The 17,157-nt window shown below is 38.7% G+C and overlaps 1 protein-coding gene across 1 annotated transcript in view; it reads right to left on the reverse strand.

The window, feature by feature from the left end:
• Nucleotides 1-2,180: 2,180 nt before the first annotated feature.
• LOC108641515 (1-acylglycerol-3-phosphate O-acyltransferase Pnpla3-like) overlaps nucleotides 2,181-17,157 on the reverse strand; it is a 16,802-nt gene continuing 1,825 nt past the window's right edge. The window contains exons 2-9 of the mRNA XM_018083623.2: nucleotides 11,922-12,154; nucleotides 11,094-11,159; nucleotides 8,602-8,811; nucleotides 7,939-7,999; nucleotides 5,743-5,958; nucleotides 5,300-5,432; nucleotides 4,370-4,486; nucleotides 2,181-3,976 (exon numbers count right to left, since the gene is read on the reverse strand). Of these exons, the coding sequence (XP_017939112.2) occupies nucleotides 3,685-3,976; nucleotides 4,370-4,486; nucleotides 5,300-5,432; nucleotides 5,743-5,958; nucleotides 7,939-7,999; nucleotides 8,602-8,811; nucleotides 11,094-11,159; nucleotides 11,922-12,154 (1,328 nt within the window). The 3' untranslated portion in view covers nucleotides 2,181-3,684. The remainder of the gene's footprint in view (nucleotides 3,977-4,369; nucleotides 4,487-5,299; nucleotides 5,433-5,742; nucleotides 5,959-7,938; nucleotides 8,000-8,601; nucleotides 8,812-11,093; nucleotides 11,160-11,921; nucleotides 12,155-17,157) is intronic.

Consider the following 17,157-nt stretch of genomic DNA (forward strand, 5'->3'; position numbering starts at 1 on the left):
GAAGAACCAGGACAGCCGCGGCGGGCACCGGGAATGAGCGGGGATGAAGGAAATAGAAAGCGCCTGGGACAAACACCGCGGGTGTGTGTGCGTCCGTGGGGAATTTTGAACGGGGATAGAGAGGGATGAATGATAAGGAACCGGGAACACCCCGCGCGGCCACCGGAATGGGGGGAATAACAGAATAAAGGGGAGCTGACCCCGGGAACACGCCGCGCGACCGGGGAATATGAAGGGGATACCGGGGGAATACCGAGTGGGGTAAAAGGACACCGCGACCGGCGCCAGTCCGGGGGGGTTGACGGATAAAAGGAATTAGGAAGGCCCACCGGGAAGCAGCCGGCCCGCGCGGCACCGGGAATGACGGGGAATAACGGGGATAAAGGGAATAAAGCGCCTCGAGGGGTGACGAGGGCGGGCTGGAGGCAGGCGGCGGTTCCCGCATCCCACGGGATCCCACGGGGCACCCCGAACGGAGACGTGTGGTACAGGGCTGAACAGGGACAATGAGTGACTGTAACGGTAATAAATGGTAGCATTGTCATCATCATTATCATTATTATAATATTACTTCGTATTTTTACTTCATTATTCCTATTGCTGCTTCGTATTTTTACGTCATTATGCACATCATTAACTTCGTATTTTTACTTCCTTATATTGATAACTTCATATTTTCACTTCATAATTCACATTGTTAACTTCATATTTTTACTTCATTATTTATATTGTTACTTCATATATTTACTTCGTTATTCACATTGTTACTTCATATTTTTACTTCATTATTTATATTGTTACTTCATATATTTACTTCGTTATTCACATTGTTAACTTCATATTTTTACTTCGTTATTCACATTGTTAACTTCATATTTTTACTTCATTATTTACATTGTTATCTTCATATTATCACAATGTCACTTATATATATATAGATTTACATTATACATTATTTTTATGTTATTTGCTATAATAATATTCTATATTGTGTTTTTATATATAATTGTATATAAATGTATATAATATGTATATTGTATATTTATGTATAACATAAACAGTACATAAATAGTATGTTTTGTTTTAATAATATATAAATAGTATATTTTGTTATTTATATTTTATAATCACCTAGAGATAAAATTTAATATTTATATTATTTTTTTAAATTTTGTTTCTGGAAAACAAAGATGTACGTGCCTGAACATAAATTAATAAATTACTGTATTAATATGTTATTATTTAATACTATATATTATTTATATTTGGTTATCTGCTTATATTCTATGTTATTGCTATTTTATATAATCTATATATGAATGTTTGTATTTATATTAAATATATCAAATTAGCAAATTGCTATATTAATAATTTATTTTATGTTATTTAATATTATTTTTCTTGTCATCTGCTTATATTTTATTTCTATTTTATATAATAAATGGTTTTTATATTAAATATATAAATTAAACATAATAAATCAACACCTTCATATTACTTTATATTATATAATATTATTGTATTTGTATTTGATATTTTGTTATCAGCTTATAATTTCTATTTTACAGAATTTATATATAAATTTTTATATTCATATTAAATATATCAATTAAACAAATAAAGCAACACCTTCATGTTACTTTTATATTATACGTTATTTATTATTGTATTTGTATTTTTATGTTATTTATATTTTGTCATCTGCTTATATTGTTATTTATATTTTATATAATAAATTTTAATGTCTATATTAAATATATCAATAGAATTGTTTTATTTAACAGATATTATCTAATAATATCTGATTGTATTTTATGTTGTTTATAATATTTAGTTACCTGCTAAATTCCAGAGTTTTAACTCAGAAGCAAAACACCATTTGTCTTCTTTCTCCAGACACACACCTTCTTTCTCTGGTTTTCCTTTCTCTTTAAATGCAACAAGCTATTTGTAAACCAGTGAATTGCAAAACAAACAAACAAACAAAACCTTTAAGGTGATGTTGGTCCAGCTGGAGAATGAACAAGCACCTCTCAAACTCCAGAGTAGTTCTCTTAAAAATAAGACCCCTCAGAACCATCAAATCACTTCAACATTCAGTGAAACAAACACATTCTGATTCAACTTCAGATTATTCAGTATAATTCTGAATTATACTCAAGAAAGCTCAGAAAACAAGGTAACAGAAGAGATTGTGGTTTTATTTTAGAAAAAGGAGACAAAACTGGAGCTGTGCCCAACAGAAAAAGTGGTTAAGGTTGATTTAAACAGAGTTAATAGAACTATTCCAACACACAGACCATTAAATTCTTACACATTCTGGTAAACTATGTTTTGCAGAACATTCTAGAATTTTGGTTTACAAAGTTTAAAATTACAAATGGAGACGATATAAAACAGATCTTGCTCATTTTAACTGTAGTTAGAGGAACATTCCCAACTTCTCGTGCAAGTTTGAAGACACAACCACACAAGAAATGAGCAGAAGAGTTGAAGTAAAATAGCACCAGACTCCTGGAATATGGAAATGGACAACTCAGCACCTCCTCCCCTGCTCCTCACCAGCCCCAAATCCATCTGGATTCTGTAAAATGTAGCACTTCAGGCTCAGGGAAATCAGAGCTGAGACTCTGGAACCTTTGCACAGCTCTCTGGATATCGATACTTCCACTAAGTCTTACACACTTGCTGCTTCCAACAGTCCTGGAAAACTTCCTTTGGGATGCACCTCACCGAGAGAGGGGGGGAGACCCTTTTTCTTCCCTCCTTTGGCAAGAGGGAAGTGAAAGAAGGAGACGAAAAATCTCTCAAGTTGGAGGGGAAAATATATCAAGAATAATTAGAGACGACCTAAACATCACTCACCACTTGCTAGACACTGATTTTTGTTAACATCTTCTGGGAAGTTTAACACCTTCTTGACTTACTGTTTGCTACTCATCACAGCCACTACTTTGCCTACTTAGTCAAGTATTAAACCTTTCTATGAAGTTCCAAAAAAGTCCTCTGAAATCACAAACTGTACCTGTTTACACTTCAGGGGAACGTGCCCCATTTCTTGTGTCTTTTTCCCTTGAATTATTTGAAGAGGGGAAAAAACCACAGAGGAAAAGAACTGTGAAACACACACCACAACTCAGAGTAACGCTGTTCCTACAGTATCTCGTGCAGACAACTTTCCATAAACACAACAGGCTCTTTAAACATAAGGCAAACGGGCACTGGAGGCCACTAAAAATTGGTGGTTTTCCCTTTATGAAGTAAAAGTCCCAATTTCATTTAAGTGCTATAAAAGTAATCCTAATACATAATAAAGAATTACATCTTGAAAAAGGTTCTGTTGTCAATGCTCGTTTAACAATCTGTTTTCAGAATTTACATTTTTATGCTGAAAGTAAATTTTTAATAAATTTATTTCCAGAGAGACACTGTTTAACTACAAGTCTTACTACAGTTGATTGAGCTGGTGCTTCAACAGAATTACAATCTGTCACTTAGTATAGCAGCCACTGCTTTTATAATCCTTAAAACAGTAAAATTCCCAAGGCAGATTTGTCAGGAAGCTGTAAACAAGTAATTTTCCAAGACTCATTGGCAATAAACAAAGCGACCTTTAGTCCTTTAGGGGTTTGAAGTTTCTCTGCCAAATTTGGAATTTGGGAAAGTGTGGAACCTGCTTCCAAATCAATACTCTGGAGCAGTCTGGAAACTCGTCTCCGAGGAAGAGTCAACATCCATGTCCAACGCAGACTCCTCAGGATTTGGGAGGAAACTGGGGTAGGACTTTAGGTCTGGATGCTCCTGTATTTCAGCAGAGGGATTTTTCATAGCTGACTGAAGGAAGCAGGAAGATTCCCAGAGCCAGCTCTCAATGTGTGAGGTAGAGTGAGGCATTTTGAGGTGGCAGTATGAGGAATGAAATTCCACAGTGGATGGGACAGTTGGACATTCCCTCAGTGATGGATAATCGTCTTTCCTGGGTAAAGAGAAAGAAAGGAGTGGAACAGTGACAGGATTCTCAGATTCACAGTGAGGTGTCACCCATTCCCCCCCCCCAGTGCTGCAAAGTTAAAAGTCTGAAAGGCCAAATCTCACCCCAGCTGGGTAAGAGAAGACAATGAAGCTGAGGTTTCTCTTCCACAGAAATAGAGGCTCCTAAAAGTTTTCCATCATGTGTCTTATTTTATTTCTTCCCAACCATCCTACAGGACTGTCCTCCTTATTCATCTACTTTTTAACTCTTACAGTGCTTCCTGTCCAGACTCCCGAGAAGCACCAGGAGACAGATTTGAAGCAGTGAGAGCTCTTTCGTGTTACCCTTGAGAAAAATCATGACATCTTCTTGTAAGAGAGAAACTTGGCCCTTTACCTGGATGCCCAGAACAGTTTGCTTTTAGCCTGGGAATAAACTGTCCCAGCGAGCCGGAAGAGCTGCTCCTGCATCCATCGAACATCAGCAGGCATGTCAGGAAACCAGTTCACTAACCTAAAAAACCAGCCCAAAAATCCAAATCAAAATAACATTTCTTGCAAGCAGTAGATCTGATCTGTGTTTTATTTTTACATACCACATCCCACATCCAACACAGCCTCCATTCTCCACGAGTTAACTCCCCCACCAACGTCCCCGTTTCTTCCCAAGCTCCCTGAATTCCCATCTACCCCACTCATGTCTTTCCTTCACTGCATCTCTGAGTGCCTGACCAATATGCCTGTCTCCAAGTGCTCTTTCTGTGTGGAAGGAACTTTCTGATCAGTGGAAGAGGAAGGAAGAAAAAAAAGCAAAGCACAAGGGAAGAATAAAGAGAGGGCAAAACCAGAACGGTGTCACAAATGTATTTTTTTTCCTAATGCCACCCTTAACACAAGTCAGTCACATCAGAGTGGGACAAGGAGGAAAACCCCCCAAAAATCTGTGGAAAATGGCTTCCCCATCTACCAAAAATGGCACAAAAGTGCCAAATCAAGTGGCACAGAAGCAAAACACTGGAGTTGTGTGTGGCTTCATTTACAGAACATCTGATTTTTCAATTATTTTCTAAAATAAAGATGACATCTGCTGCTAAAGGACTGCAATTCTCTTAAGCTTAGGGTTCATGGTGCATTCATTTAGCATTTCTCCTTTACCAGAACTGAAAAACTGACCCATTTAAGCCCTGTTTCAAGAGCACAACTTCCAGTGTGAACCCACACAAAACCAGTAAGAGAATTTATATGGTGAGTAAACACTGGATTTCAGTCCTGACTTCATAAAGAAGGACACAAACTACCTGGATGGAGTTCCTGGAGAGTTCCTTACCGTAAAGCAACGGAGTAAGCAGACTCCACTGGGAGTGTGTATGGCAGCAGCAGGTAGGATATCACCCTCATTGGGAAGAGTTTGGAGAACTGAGCGTAGAATCCATTCTGTTCCTTACAAGCTTCCTGCAGTGCTTAAGAATAATGAGTTTGGGAAAGGTGTTAAGACCTTTTGAAAGCAGTTTAGGCCATTTCCTCAAGGTTTTGCAATCTTCAGTTAATGTTATCAAGTGTTACTGAACAAGGCTCAGATAAAAACCACAATAATTAATTCAGGGCATTGCTACCATAAACCTCCTCTATGCTACTTTAAAAAATGGGAAACGCAGGGAGAAAAGGCATTACACCCAGGACTTTTAAGCAGTAATTCTAAGAGTTAATTTTAAAATAATAAAACCAACGTTTGCCACTCAAAAGTTACAGGGACCAGGCTGAGGCACAGACCTTTCCGCAGTCTGGGAGGCAGGCTCTCAAATATGCTCTTCTCCAAAGGCCACGGGTTTGGCTTCAGCTGCTCATTAAGCACTTCCATCTTCAAAGTTTCTACTCTGTTATTTTCTGCCAGTTTTCTTTTCTTCACAAGGTCGCTGTGCTGTGCAGCCTCGGGAGGATTTCTTTTCGTGAAGGACAAGTGGATATAAATGGAGTCATTCAAAATACCTGAAAGAGCCAAGAGCTTCCACTCAGGATTGATCCAGTGGTCTCCAGAGCTCCTGTGCAGCACCTTTGTGTCTGCACAAAGACCTATCCTGAGGGAACACTGTCCACCCAACGTCAAATACATCCCACAAGTGTTTCAATCGCTCTGATGTGTGATTAAAATTCTTTCCAAGGTTCAGGTCTTACTTTAAAACAGGCTCTAAAGAAAAGGGAAGAGTCAACAACTAACTGAAACTGCACTGAAAACACAAAGTCATTCACCAAAGTTGTTCTCCTGCAAGAAAGAAAAAGATTTAAAGGAGGAAAGGAGAACTGATTTAATATGTATTTGAAAGAAAACACCAAAACCACATCAGATATTTGGGAAATTGGACAGGGCAGGTATCACGTGGGTACTTTGAGGCATTGCTGCAACAGGGCTGAAAAGGAAAGCCAAGTAGGTTACAGTATTTTTTTCCAGGTATATCCAAAGTACAGATCTAAATCAACATTGCTTGCATTGCAAAACTGGTGCCAATTAAGAAATAGCACTGATAATTAACTCAGAAATAAGCACCAGATAATGAGTACTAGGTGGAAAATACAAGAAGGTTATTTATACTCTGTTTCCAGAAAAGCATTATAAAATTACATATGTAACAAGACCACCAAATTTGAGTAGGATCCATACCTACATACAACAGAACCTGTATCTTACTTACAAGTACTACTAAAAGACATGTCAAAAGAATATACAGTGAATTTAGCAAAAAAATAATTATTTGAAGTGTCCCAGATGGGGGGGAAAAATGAACTCCTACAGTTGAAATAACAAGAAAGGAGAAGCATAATGAATGACCTGGGAAAGGTTATAATTATCACTGATTAAGCTCGATGCAAAACAAACCTGTGACAGAACAAAAACAAAGTTGATCACAGGATTAGGAGTGTGAAAAGGAGGACAGCAGTGGGGCAAAGAGAGCAAGGGAAAACAGCAAGGAATCTCAGATATTAGTGTCAGATACAGGTGGAAACATGCCCACGGGAAACTTGTGGGTGCAGGACAGCAACAGAACCATCTCAGCACAGGCAACCACAAGGTACAGACTCCTTGTGCACCTTGTGCTCTTAATCACCTGGTAAAAGGTAGAAAGCAGGACTCTCATTAAACATTAAATAATATTACTGTAGTAGTGCAAACATCCCATTTCCATCCCCATTATTCCTCTAATCTGACCCAGCACCAATTTGCTTCTGCACCCAAAGACTAGAGGGACTAATCATATTTAACACATGGTTACTGTTTTTAACCTGTTTGTCTCAAAGCATGCAAAGCTTATTATTATATTATCAAGTTGAATATATTAATAAATATATTAATTTATATTATTAATATAAAACATGTTACTAAAATTCTAGGAGTAGAACAACTTTCAATTCTTCTTCCTAAACTTATCTGGGTCTCAAAAACTGCTCCATTACATGTGGCCTTCTTCTAAAGTCTTCCATGATACAGAGTAAGGATTTTCCTGTGACTGAGTTTATATTGTTATTAGACAGCTCCCAGGTCTGGACTAGCAGGAATTCACTTGGATAACAGCAGATTTCACAGGAGTGGGAAAAAGTAGCCCATTCCCATCCTTCACAATTAACACAAAGGAATCTAATAATATGATTTGCCCAGAATGCTTTGATAATTTCACTTAACATTCACTTCACAAAATTTGACAAAACCCCAAAAGTTCAATTTCTGTGTGGCAACACAACTCAGGTGAGCAGTTGCCACAGCTGTGATTCCTACAAGAAATAAACTTACTATGATCCCTTAAACAGCCTCAAAGGCCTAGTCCCTTCTCAGCCACACACAAACCTCCTCAACACTTTTTGTTTGTTTGGTGGATTTTTGTTTGGGTTTTTTGTTGTTGTTGCTTTTGTTTGGTTTTGTTCTTTTTAAACTCAGGTTAAGACTATCATGAATAATTATCTACAAGTTTAACATACCATTCTCTTTCAAGAACTTAAGAGCATCCAAATATCCTTGCTCACAGATCTCTCCAAGCACCTGCAAACAGAGTAAAATGAGTCAGGAAAATAAAAGGAGTTTCAACTTGAGATCAAGAGTTTCAAGAATGGAAGGTGGAAGTGGCTTTTCACTCTTGGAAGAAAAGCAGTCAGAAAAATTACTTCTCTGCTGCAGTATATCCCAAGCCACTTGGAAGGTTTGTTTTCACTTTTTCAACTTGCACAGCAGCAACTGAAGAGCATCTCCCTCATCAGATCTGCAACTCACAGCACTTAAGAGTTTAAAGGCAACTTGCCTGAATTGAGTATTAATTGAGAACTTCACAAAACCATGAACTTTTAGAAATTCTTCGAAGTTCTGAAGCACCTGGTTAGCAGGTAAACATGAAACATAAACTGACAGCTATTGAATCACCAGTGTTCATTTCATGGCAGAACCCTGTGGTAATTCCCAAATAAATACTGAAAGCCAACCACAGGACATGCATTTTGAGTCTGAGAGACTAAAACCAAGGAGAAATGAAAGCAAAACACAAATAAAAATAGAAACAAGAAGAGAAATGTCACCAGAGGAGTTTATATGAGCAGATGAAATGCTAAGATTACTGTACCTTGATGAACTGCTTGAAGGCAGTGACTTACCTTGGGCTCTGGTGGAAAGAGGGCTTGTGTCAAACGATAGAAGTTGCCCAGACTGAACTGGATGCTGGTGTTGGTCACATTCATCTCGTGGAAGTTGGCAGACTTCCCCTTGGGGCAGATGTCACACTCCCCAGCAAAGGGGGACACAGTGATGGTGTTCTTGCACTCATAGTGGGGTAAGTTGTCGCTGATCCCTCCGTCCACATAGCGCTGCAAAAATCACCAGACACAGAGCCTCAAAGGCTGACAAGTTCTAAAAAACACTCCTACCTACAGTTCCACAGATAGCCCAAGAGTATTCTGTTTGGGATTGTCTGTATGGTTATGAGAGTGCATTTTAAAGATCATAATGCTGCACAGCACGCAGAGGAGGAGCAGCACAGCTGCTCTTCTCTTCCTCAACCAAAGAGCTCCCAGGGCACATCTCTGGAAAGAACACCAGTAAAACAGCAGCTCTGCACTTCAGAGCTCAATTCCAACATAGTAACCATTCACCTAGAATGAGTAGTTTAAAGTTACTCTCAGAACTTGATATAAAAGCATCAAAACCATTTGGATTTTAAGAAATTGCAAGTAAAATGGACACACTCAACCTTGCCAGCAGTTGTAGGTCTCTATTCTGCTGTGAGTGCAAATGCCAGGTTGTGCTTTTGCCTCCTTTGCACTGAACTGCCCACTGCTGTAGTTTTTAGTGCATCGCCTCCTGAGACATTTTAAGATCCAAGAAGCAAAGAGTTCTGTTTTGGGGTAACGAATGCTCAGTGCAGCAGCTGCAGTGGCTGAAGACAACCCCTCCACTCGCTCAACAGCTCCACTTTTCCACTGGGGGCCAGTTGGGAGCAGGGGCAAAAGGAGTTCAGTGGCTGATTTCTCCTCCTTCCTATCCTTGTGGAAGCATCAAGTACAGCACAACAGGTTTGGCAGAGGAGGAGCCACAGCATGCAGCCTTCTCATGGAATTATTAAAAGGAGGGAGTACACACCTGAATCACTGTTCTACAGAGGTAAATGATTTTAATTACTTGCAGTTTCTGCCTGGTTGCTCCCCCTAGTGATTTTTAAATCTTGCTACGTTTGAAAGGAGTAAAAAAACCCAAACAAAACACACCACCTCCAAAAGCTTCACAACTAGGAATTAGATACACCTATTGAACATTATCCCCAAGTCTTTGTTTTAAAGTAAACACACAGGAATGCCAAGCCAGTAAACAGCAAGACACTATAAAGTTTACATCCTTGACATTCTACTGTCCTTAAGCCTGTAAGAGTCATGCCAAGCATAAGCAACTGTGGTATTCTTACCAAGCTACATCAAAAAACACCTCCTAAGCACTAAAATCACATCAAAAAGATTAAAAGGATGCGGTGCTTCCTTCCTTTCCTCAAAATAAGACCAAATAAAGCATTATTTGTATGTTTTTGTACTCTGAACCATGCCTTTTAAAATAACATTGTTGTCTGGTGACCAGAACTAAAACAGCCAGATTAGCCTGGATCCATCTAAACCTTGGATTCAGTCCAACCTCCCGTTTTTATAACACCTTTAATCTGGAAGAGTTTAGAAGTACAGATAAAAAAAAGTCCCTATACAATTCTAATCACTTTTGCTTAAATTTCAGCATGAAGAAGAAAATACATTTCATGCCTGTTCTTGACCCTTTAGTACTTCCAAGCTGCCTTGAGAATGGTCTGTAACCAACCACTGTTAAAGATGTTTAAAGTTTTCCTTCTTTCTTCCCTTCTCCTTGGGTAAGGAGACCAAAGTTGGAGGGAAAGCAAATGAATGGCACTGCCTTGATTTATTTGCAATCCACCTCTGCTTTCAGACTGCAACCAAAACACCCACACCAAACCATGGTGACTCTTCTGCACTTCTGGTCTCTCTAACAGGGGGTTTCAGAAAGCCCAGTATGGCCATGAAGTATTTAGAGGTTTTGTGACCAGCAGATCCTGAGAAGTAACAGAACATACCAATATGTTGACATTTTACCCCTGAAAAGCAAACTTCCTTACACTGAATACAAATGCCAGAAGACATTAAAAGGCCTTGTTTACACCTAAGTGAACACAGAAGTTTAATCCAGTTGTGAGGCAGATCTACCCACAGCCAGAACACACAGGTACACAATAAACTATCTTACAGGATTTTGGTTTTCAAACAAAATATATGCTTACATATCAATTTTGTAGGTGAAAGAGAAGCACTTTCTTCAATAAATATTTATCCAGAAGTTAAAATACTTGTTATCTTATAATAACCTTTTAACTAATGCATCTTTGGGGGGGGAGAGAGAGGCAGCATGTGTGTGTTGAAATGTATGTAACAGATACTCCACAAATTCATTTCTTTCTTTTTTGGAGAAGTTGTTACAGCTCCAGGATTAAAATCTATGATGAAGGTATTTATTTTACAGTAGGATAACCAAAACAACACTGCCTGAATATTTTCAGAATATCCAGAACTACTTTTAGATGCTAAAAACAGAGACTTACCACACCTCTAAACGATGGTGGAATTAGGCCACAATAAATAGGGACAAATGAACTACAGATTAAAGCCTGTAAGAAAATAAGACCATATAAATTAAATGTTAACTCTTCAACTGCTGACATTAATTTTATTTTTTTTTTTTTAGATATTAGCAAAAACAAGCAAGCAACCAAAAAAAATCCCCAGCAAGAACACTTGATGAAAAATTGGGGAAAAAACCCCAGTGTTTTAAGTTAAGTATTATTTTAAACAGGATGAGGGTATTCCACATCTTTTTTAGAATGTAACCATATTCCATCTTAAAAAAAGGTAAGACTCACTAAAAGACCATTTCTGGAAATGGTAATCAGCAAGGAAAAGTTTATGATCATTCACTCAAGTTATACATTACCTGAGTAATCAAAGTAATAACTGGGCACATAAATATCAACATCCTGGGATCATATTAATAGATATATCTATAGATATATAGATCACATTTGTCATAGATATTAAACAATTTTAAAAAGCAATTTTTGACTGGTTTTGATCATTGCTTTTATAAGAATGACCTCAAAAAATTCTTATTCACTCAGGATATAGTTTCACTACATGCAATGCACTTTAAAGGCATTTACCCTTTTTATGATTGATCCCTCACACCTTTTTCAGTAAAACAGTTCATGTGACTGGGTAAACTAATTTGTGAATTTAGTGTAAGAGAGCTTGAATTCCTCTTCAAAATACTGTCCAAGTCACAAAACATCCCAAAATGTTTCAAGTGGAAATCCAACAGATGATGTTAAATTAAGATTACAGAAACTTCTACAAGTTACCAAAATTAAACATACCTGGATAACTTCTTCTTTAGAGTTAAAATTAGAGATCAGTGCATTTTTGCCATCTGATACTCTGGTTAGTGAGATGCAGAGTCTGCCCGATGACAGCTGGTGAGTGTTCTCTGGAAGATTCCTCATCAGTCCATCTCTAATTATCTTTATCACATTGAAGGAGGGATGGAGAGGACCAAGGTTTCGCTTTCTGGCTTCTTTGGCCAACGCCAGAACATCTGCACAGGCTTGAGCTGAAAAGAAAATGCATTAATTTTAAGAACAGAAGATATGCCAAAAAACAAACCCCACACTTGGGACTAATAAAGCAGGTCTAGAGCTCCAACTTATCTCTCTGACTGCTAGAATGAAAATTCAGGACCTTTTTAATGGATAAATAACTAAGGGAGTTTAGGAGTCTTCTGAGGGAAAAAAAAAATCACTTCAGGCTTTCAGAAAAAAGTCTCAGTGAAGATTAAGTTACCTAGATGTAGATTCTAAGTGTAAAACACCCATATAAGAAGCTTCCACTAGGAATCACTCATTCCAAAAGCACGTTCTTTAAGAAAAAACAAGGATAAGCACACGTGAATGGTCATATTCCACATGCAACGTCCACAAAACCCTCCAGTATCTGATGCCCAGATTTAATCTCCCCAGGATGGCTGGGGAGGGAGCAGATCAAACCACTCCAGAGACACGACTGTTCCTGGAGAACACTAAAACCACCCTGCCACTGAGTCACAGGAGGAGCAGCAGCTCAGCCACCTGCACTGTTCTGTCTGAACTTCTAACATCACATTTCTCCAGGGCACACTTGGAGGAAATTGCCCAATGAGTTTGTCAACTTGGGAGAAGAAAAGGGGTGGGGAAGAAGGTCTAAGTAACAGGTTATCACCCTGAGTGACAGGCTACAAGGTCATCTATAAATATTTTCAGAACTTACATGCTTTATTGTAATGGATTGGATTCAATTTATCAGGTTAAACGTGAGCACTGCACTGGAGACAACTCTGGTTAAGCCTCTGATTGATTTCCAAAAATATTATCTTCCTACAACTTTATTTTTTTCCCTCTCAAGCACCAACATCTAAACATTGATCATCCTTAACCAGAAGTCTACATTCAACAGAGTATCTCTGAAAAAACCTGAGGTATCAGACAATACTCCCTTTTTAGCACTAGGACTTTGTTCATTCCATTCACCCAGAGCAAAGCCTTGGGCCACAAACCCACTGACCCCATCCCAGGAGACAGCAAACAATTTAGACACAGCTCACTGTTCATGGCCAAATATGTGTTTATTTTTGCTCACAAATAATTGCACAAGTCCCAGCCTGACAAGTGAAGTTGTTTCCAAAAGCAGGATTTGGACAGTTCTAATTTTCTTGCATTCAGATATAAGTTACCACCTCTTTTTTTTTATTTATTTATTTTTATTTAGCAATGCTCAACATTCCAGAACTTCCTAAAGAAAGGAATGAGGCATTTTACAGGAGATACTGGACCACCAGAACTCTGGCCAGGAAAAGCAGCCTTGGAGCACATGCAGTAATTGCATCTTGCAAAATAAGGTCATTTTTTAAAAACTTTGGTAAATTGTTTGTTCTAAAATACAGACCAAGAGCAAACAAATAAATATACATGTTGTCACTTCTCTGCCAGGCCCTGACCCTGTTTTTCTAGACAGCATCCTGTCAAATTGAAGCTCAAGGTATTATTTAAGTTTGAAGCATGAGAACACCTTTACTTATTTGCACTGCAGGCCTATTTCTGCAGAAAAAACAAATAAACCAGTGCTCTCTGTTAACCTTGTATTGTCATTATTTATCTCTCATTGTAAAGAAATGCATCAGCTCACATTATGAATACCCCTTAAAGGGCAGCAAAACTGGCGACCTCTAATAATTTTGGTTTGAATTCCTCTCATTTCAGCTTCCTCTCAGAAAATAACTACCCATCAAAATGAAATTTGATTTAGCATTTTACCCATCTCCTCCACGTACAAGAATTTCAACACTTTGGGGAGTCTATAGAGAGAAAAACTAAGGGAAAATAATTATATATTTTGATTATTGGAACCTATTTTAAAAACAAGAAGAGTTCCAAAGCAAGAAAAAAATAAAATTGTGTCTACCCAAGAGTATGTGATATTAAAACACCAAAAATTTAAAAAGCTGTTTGTTAGTAATTCAACAGACTTCAAAGTATTCCAACTTCTTGTCCTTCTGCCTTCTTTCCTCAACAGGACTAAAATTACAGCTACATTATAATAGAACACAATGAATTAACACGGGAATACACATTGGTGTATTCCAAAACAGGACCTTCTCCAAAAAGGACCAAGGGCTAGAGCTCAAGTCAGACCTTGGTACATCTGTTTTATTTCTGAAACACGGGAGAGCTAAAGAAATTAATGTTCCTATTAAATGTGAACTGTTTCTAGTTATATTTCTATATTCCTACTTTTAATTGTTATGTAACTGTCAATCTGTTTCTCATAGAGTAAAACCTGAGTTTATTCCACAGGGTAAAACCTGACATAGTATTTGCAGGCTCTAGTAAAGCTGTTCTCTTTAGTGTCCCACTGGAATGGATGATCACAGCACCCTCAACACACCAGATTCTCCAGGACATCCATGGGGGATGTCTAACAACAGGAGTGCCACTGAACCATTCCAGTTTGGAACAGCCTGGAATGTACTTCATCCTCAAAAGCAGTCACCTCTAAGCTTCCCAACCTCCCCCAAGTACAAGGAAGGAAAGCTCTGTGGTCAGCCTGGAAAAGTACACTTTGTTTTTTCCATTCAGTGGCTAATGATTACTTTGACTCAAATTTGAAATTCTACAGACTGTTTCTGCCTATCCAACAGATAACACCAAGCAAAAAGAAAACCCTTCATTTAAAATATGCTCTTCAATTTTAGCCACAACCCCTGTTCACAAATATGCAGTCACTTCATGTGACATTAGTCCACAAATGGACTAATTCAGGGCTGGGTCCAAGGATGGAGGTCCCACAACTTCCATTATTTTACAACCTCATGGTAACTGTCTTTTCCTTACACCTCCTCTGAATTCATCATGTTCCAGCTCGTGTCTGCTGCCTCTCATCCCTCTACTGCTCACCTCTGAGGAGATTTTGGCTCTCTCTTCCCACAGTAAAATGCAACTGTGAAAACAAAGGGGACTTACTTGTAACTACAACTGCAGGGACAACAAACACTGCACATCAAAGTATATCAGAGTAAGGGAGGTGTACAATAAAATCTCATGAAATACATCATATTATTGCAGCACATACTGCTTTTTTAGAGCTTATTTACAATCCTCTGCTTTCACACAAGCTCACAAAAATTACAGCTAAAAATTAACATGGGAATACCTTCCCAGTCTTATCAATTGACAATTATTAACAGATTTTAGGATGTGGTTGGCTTTGAATTAGTCTTCCAACATTTCCAAGTAATGCCTTTTTTTTTTTTCTTTTTTAAATTTCCAGAAGAAATGCACTTGCCCATGAAATCCTCTACCTTGGACAGTGATCACACACATACAGGATATTCTACTGGTTAGAGGAAAGCAAAAGTCTCAGCTGGTGTATGAGAAGGGAGAGACAAAGCAATAACTTGAAGTCTGCAACTCTCAACGATTAAAATGCCAGGAGATTTAAAAGCTGTTACTAACTCATACTGTCAGGTAAACAATATACATTTTCTGTGCTTAAGAGTGCTTCGAGTATTTAAAGCAGCTTCCTTCTTAAACCATTTACAGTGACAAGACTTAGAACTGGATATGTTCTAAAACTAAACAGCTATTGGGGGAAAATATGATATTGGCCTCATAATAAGTGTGCTGTGTCAGGAAATTACAGCAAAATTAAATTAAGAAATTTAGGTAGCACAAGTTTCCTGCTAAAGCTTTGAAGAAATTAAGCCTGTGTGCTTGAGCTCAGTGGTTAAGCAGCAGGGACAAGCATTTCCCAGCATTACCCTCTTGCACACACAGAGAACTTCTGTCTGTTTTAGTCAGGGAATTGTTCCCTCAGAAATTTAAAAGCAAAACCCGTGAACCTTGCCAAATTCAAAATAAGTACTTAATGTTCTCCTCATCCTCTAAGCAAGAAGAAATCTGAATTTATAAAGCCTCCTAGTTCTAAACCAGTCAAAGGCACCACTAGCAGAAACAATCAGTGCTGAGCCATGAACTAGACAAGCTTTTACTCAGTGGATTTCTTGAGTTTAAAAAGAAAACCATTTCCAGGCATTTCATACAAACTTCTACACTGCAGTCCAGTTACTACAATAAACACCTTGATATCTGCAGAGCTGGTACCAAGCTGGCTGTAATGGCTAATTCACTGGATAAATGTATGTTTGGGTTCTCATGAGCCCTAAATAGGTAGAGGTATTAAAACGGTAATGATATAGTATTTATAGTATATATCATATATGTATATTATATGTAGAATATGTAGAATATATATAATAAATATATATAATAAATAAATAATAAATATATATAATAAATAAATAATAAAAGGTATACTTTTCCTACTGCTGGAAAACAGGCACTTATTTCACAGGACAGATTATATTGAGTTGCAAACTAGCACCCTGCATCCAGCATAAACACAAAACGAGATTAACTCTCTCCTTTAAATGACAATTAAAATCAGTGATTTTAATCAATCCACCGTTCCTAATCGCACACCTGAGCGACCTTTGCAACATACACTGGGCCCAGATTAGAGAGGAAAAGCGTGTTAAAGCTAACCTAAGCCCTGACCTTAACTCTCTGAGCCTTACCCCAAGAAAGGAGAAGCTTTGGAGGAAGCAAGATAAAGCCACCTGACCCTCCACGTGCGAAGGTAACCGCGGAGAGATGCTCGATTTCCCAACGCAGCGCAAACACTGTTTACAGCCCGGGACAGGCTGGGCCGGCTTGCTTAGGACGGGTGTCGGGCTCAGCTGGCTCCTGCGAGCCCGGCTTCTCATTCCCGTACTTTGCACGGGGGTGGGAAGAGCGGCTGTGACCGCCCCGGGGGGGGGCAGGAGACCTGGGGGGCACAAAATCACACACCTGGGGGTGCAGGGATGGAAACACCCCCCTGCCCTATCCCTGGGGGTCCGGGGAACACACAGACAGCCCTCTGCCCTACCCCTGGGGGTCCAGGGAACACACAGACAGCCCTCTGCCCTACACCTGGGGGTCCAGGGAACACACAGACAGCCCTCTGCCCTACACCTGGGGGTCC

The sequence above is a fragment of the Manacus vitellinus genome, unplaced genomic scaffold (assembly GCF_001715985.3).
Source record: "Manacus vitellinus isolate BGI_N305 unplaced genomic scaffold, ASM171598v3 scaffold_66_pilon, whole genome shotgun sequence".
In the NCBI taxonomy this organism is placed as follows: Eukaryota; Metazoa; Chordata; class Aves; order Passeriformes; family Pipridae; genus Manacus; species Manacus vitellinus.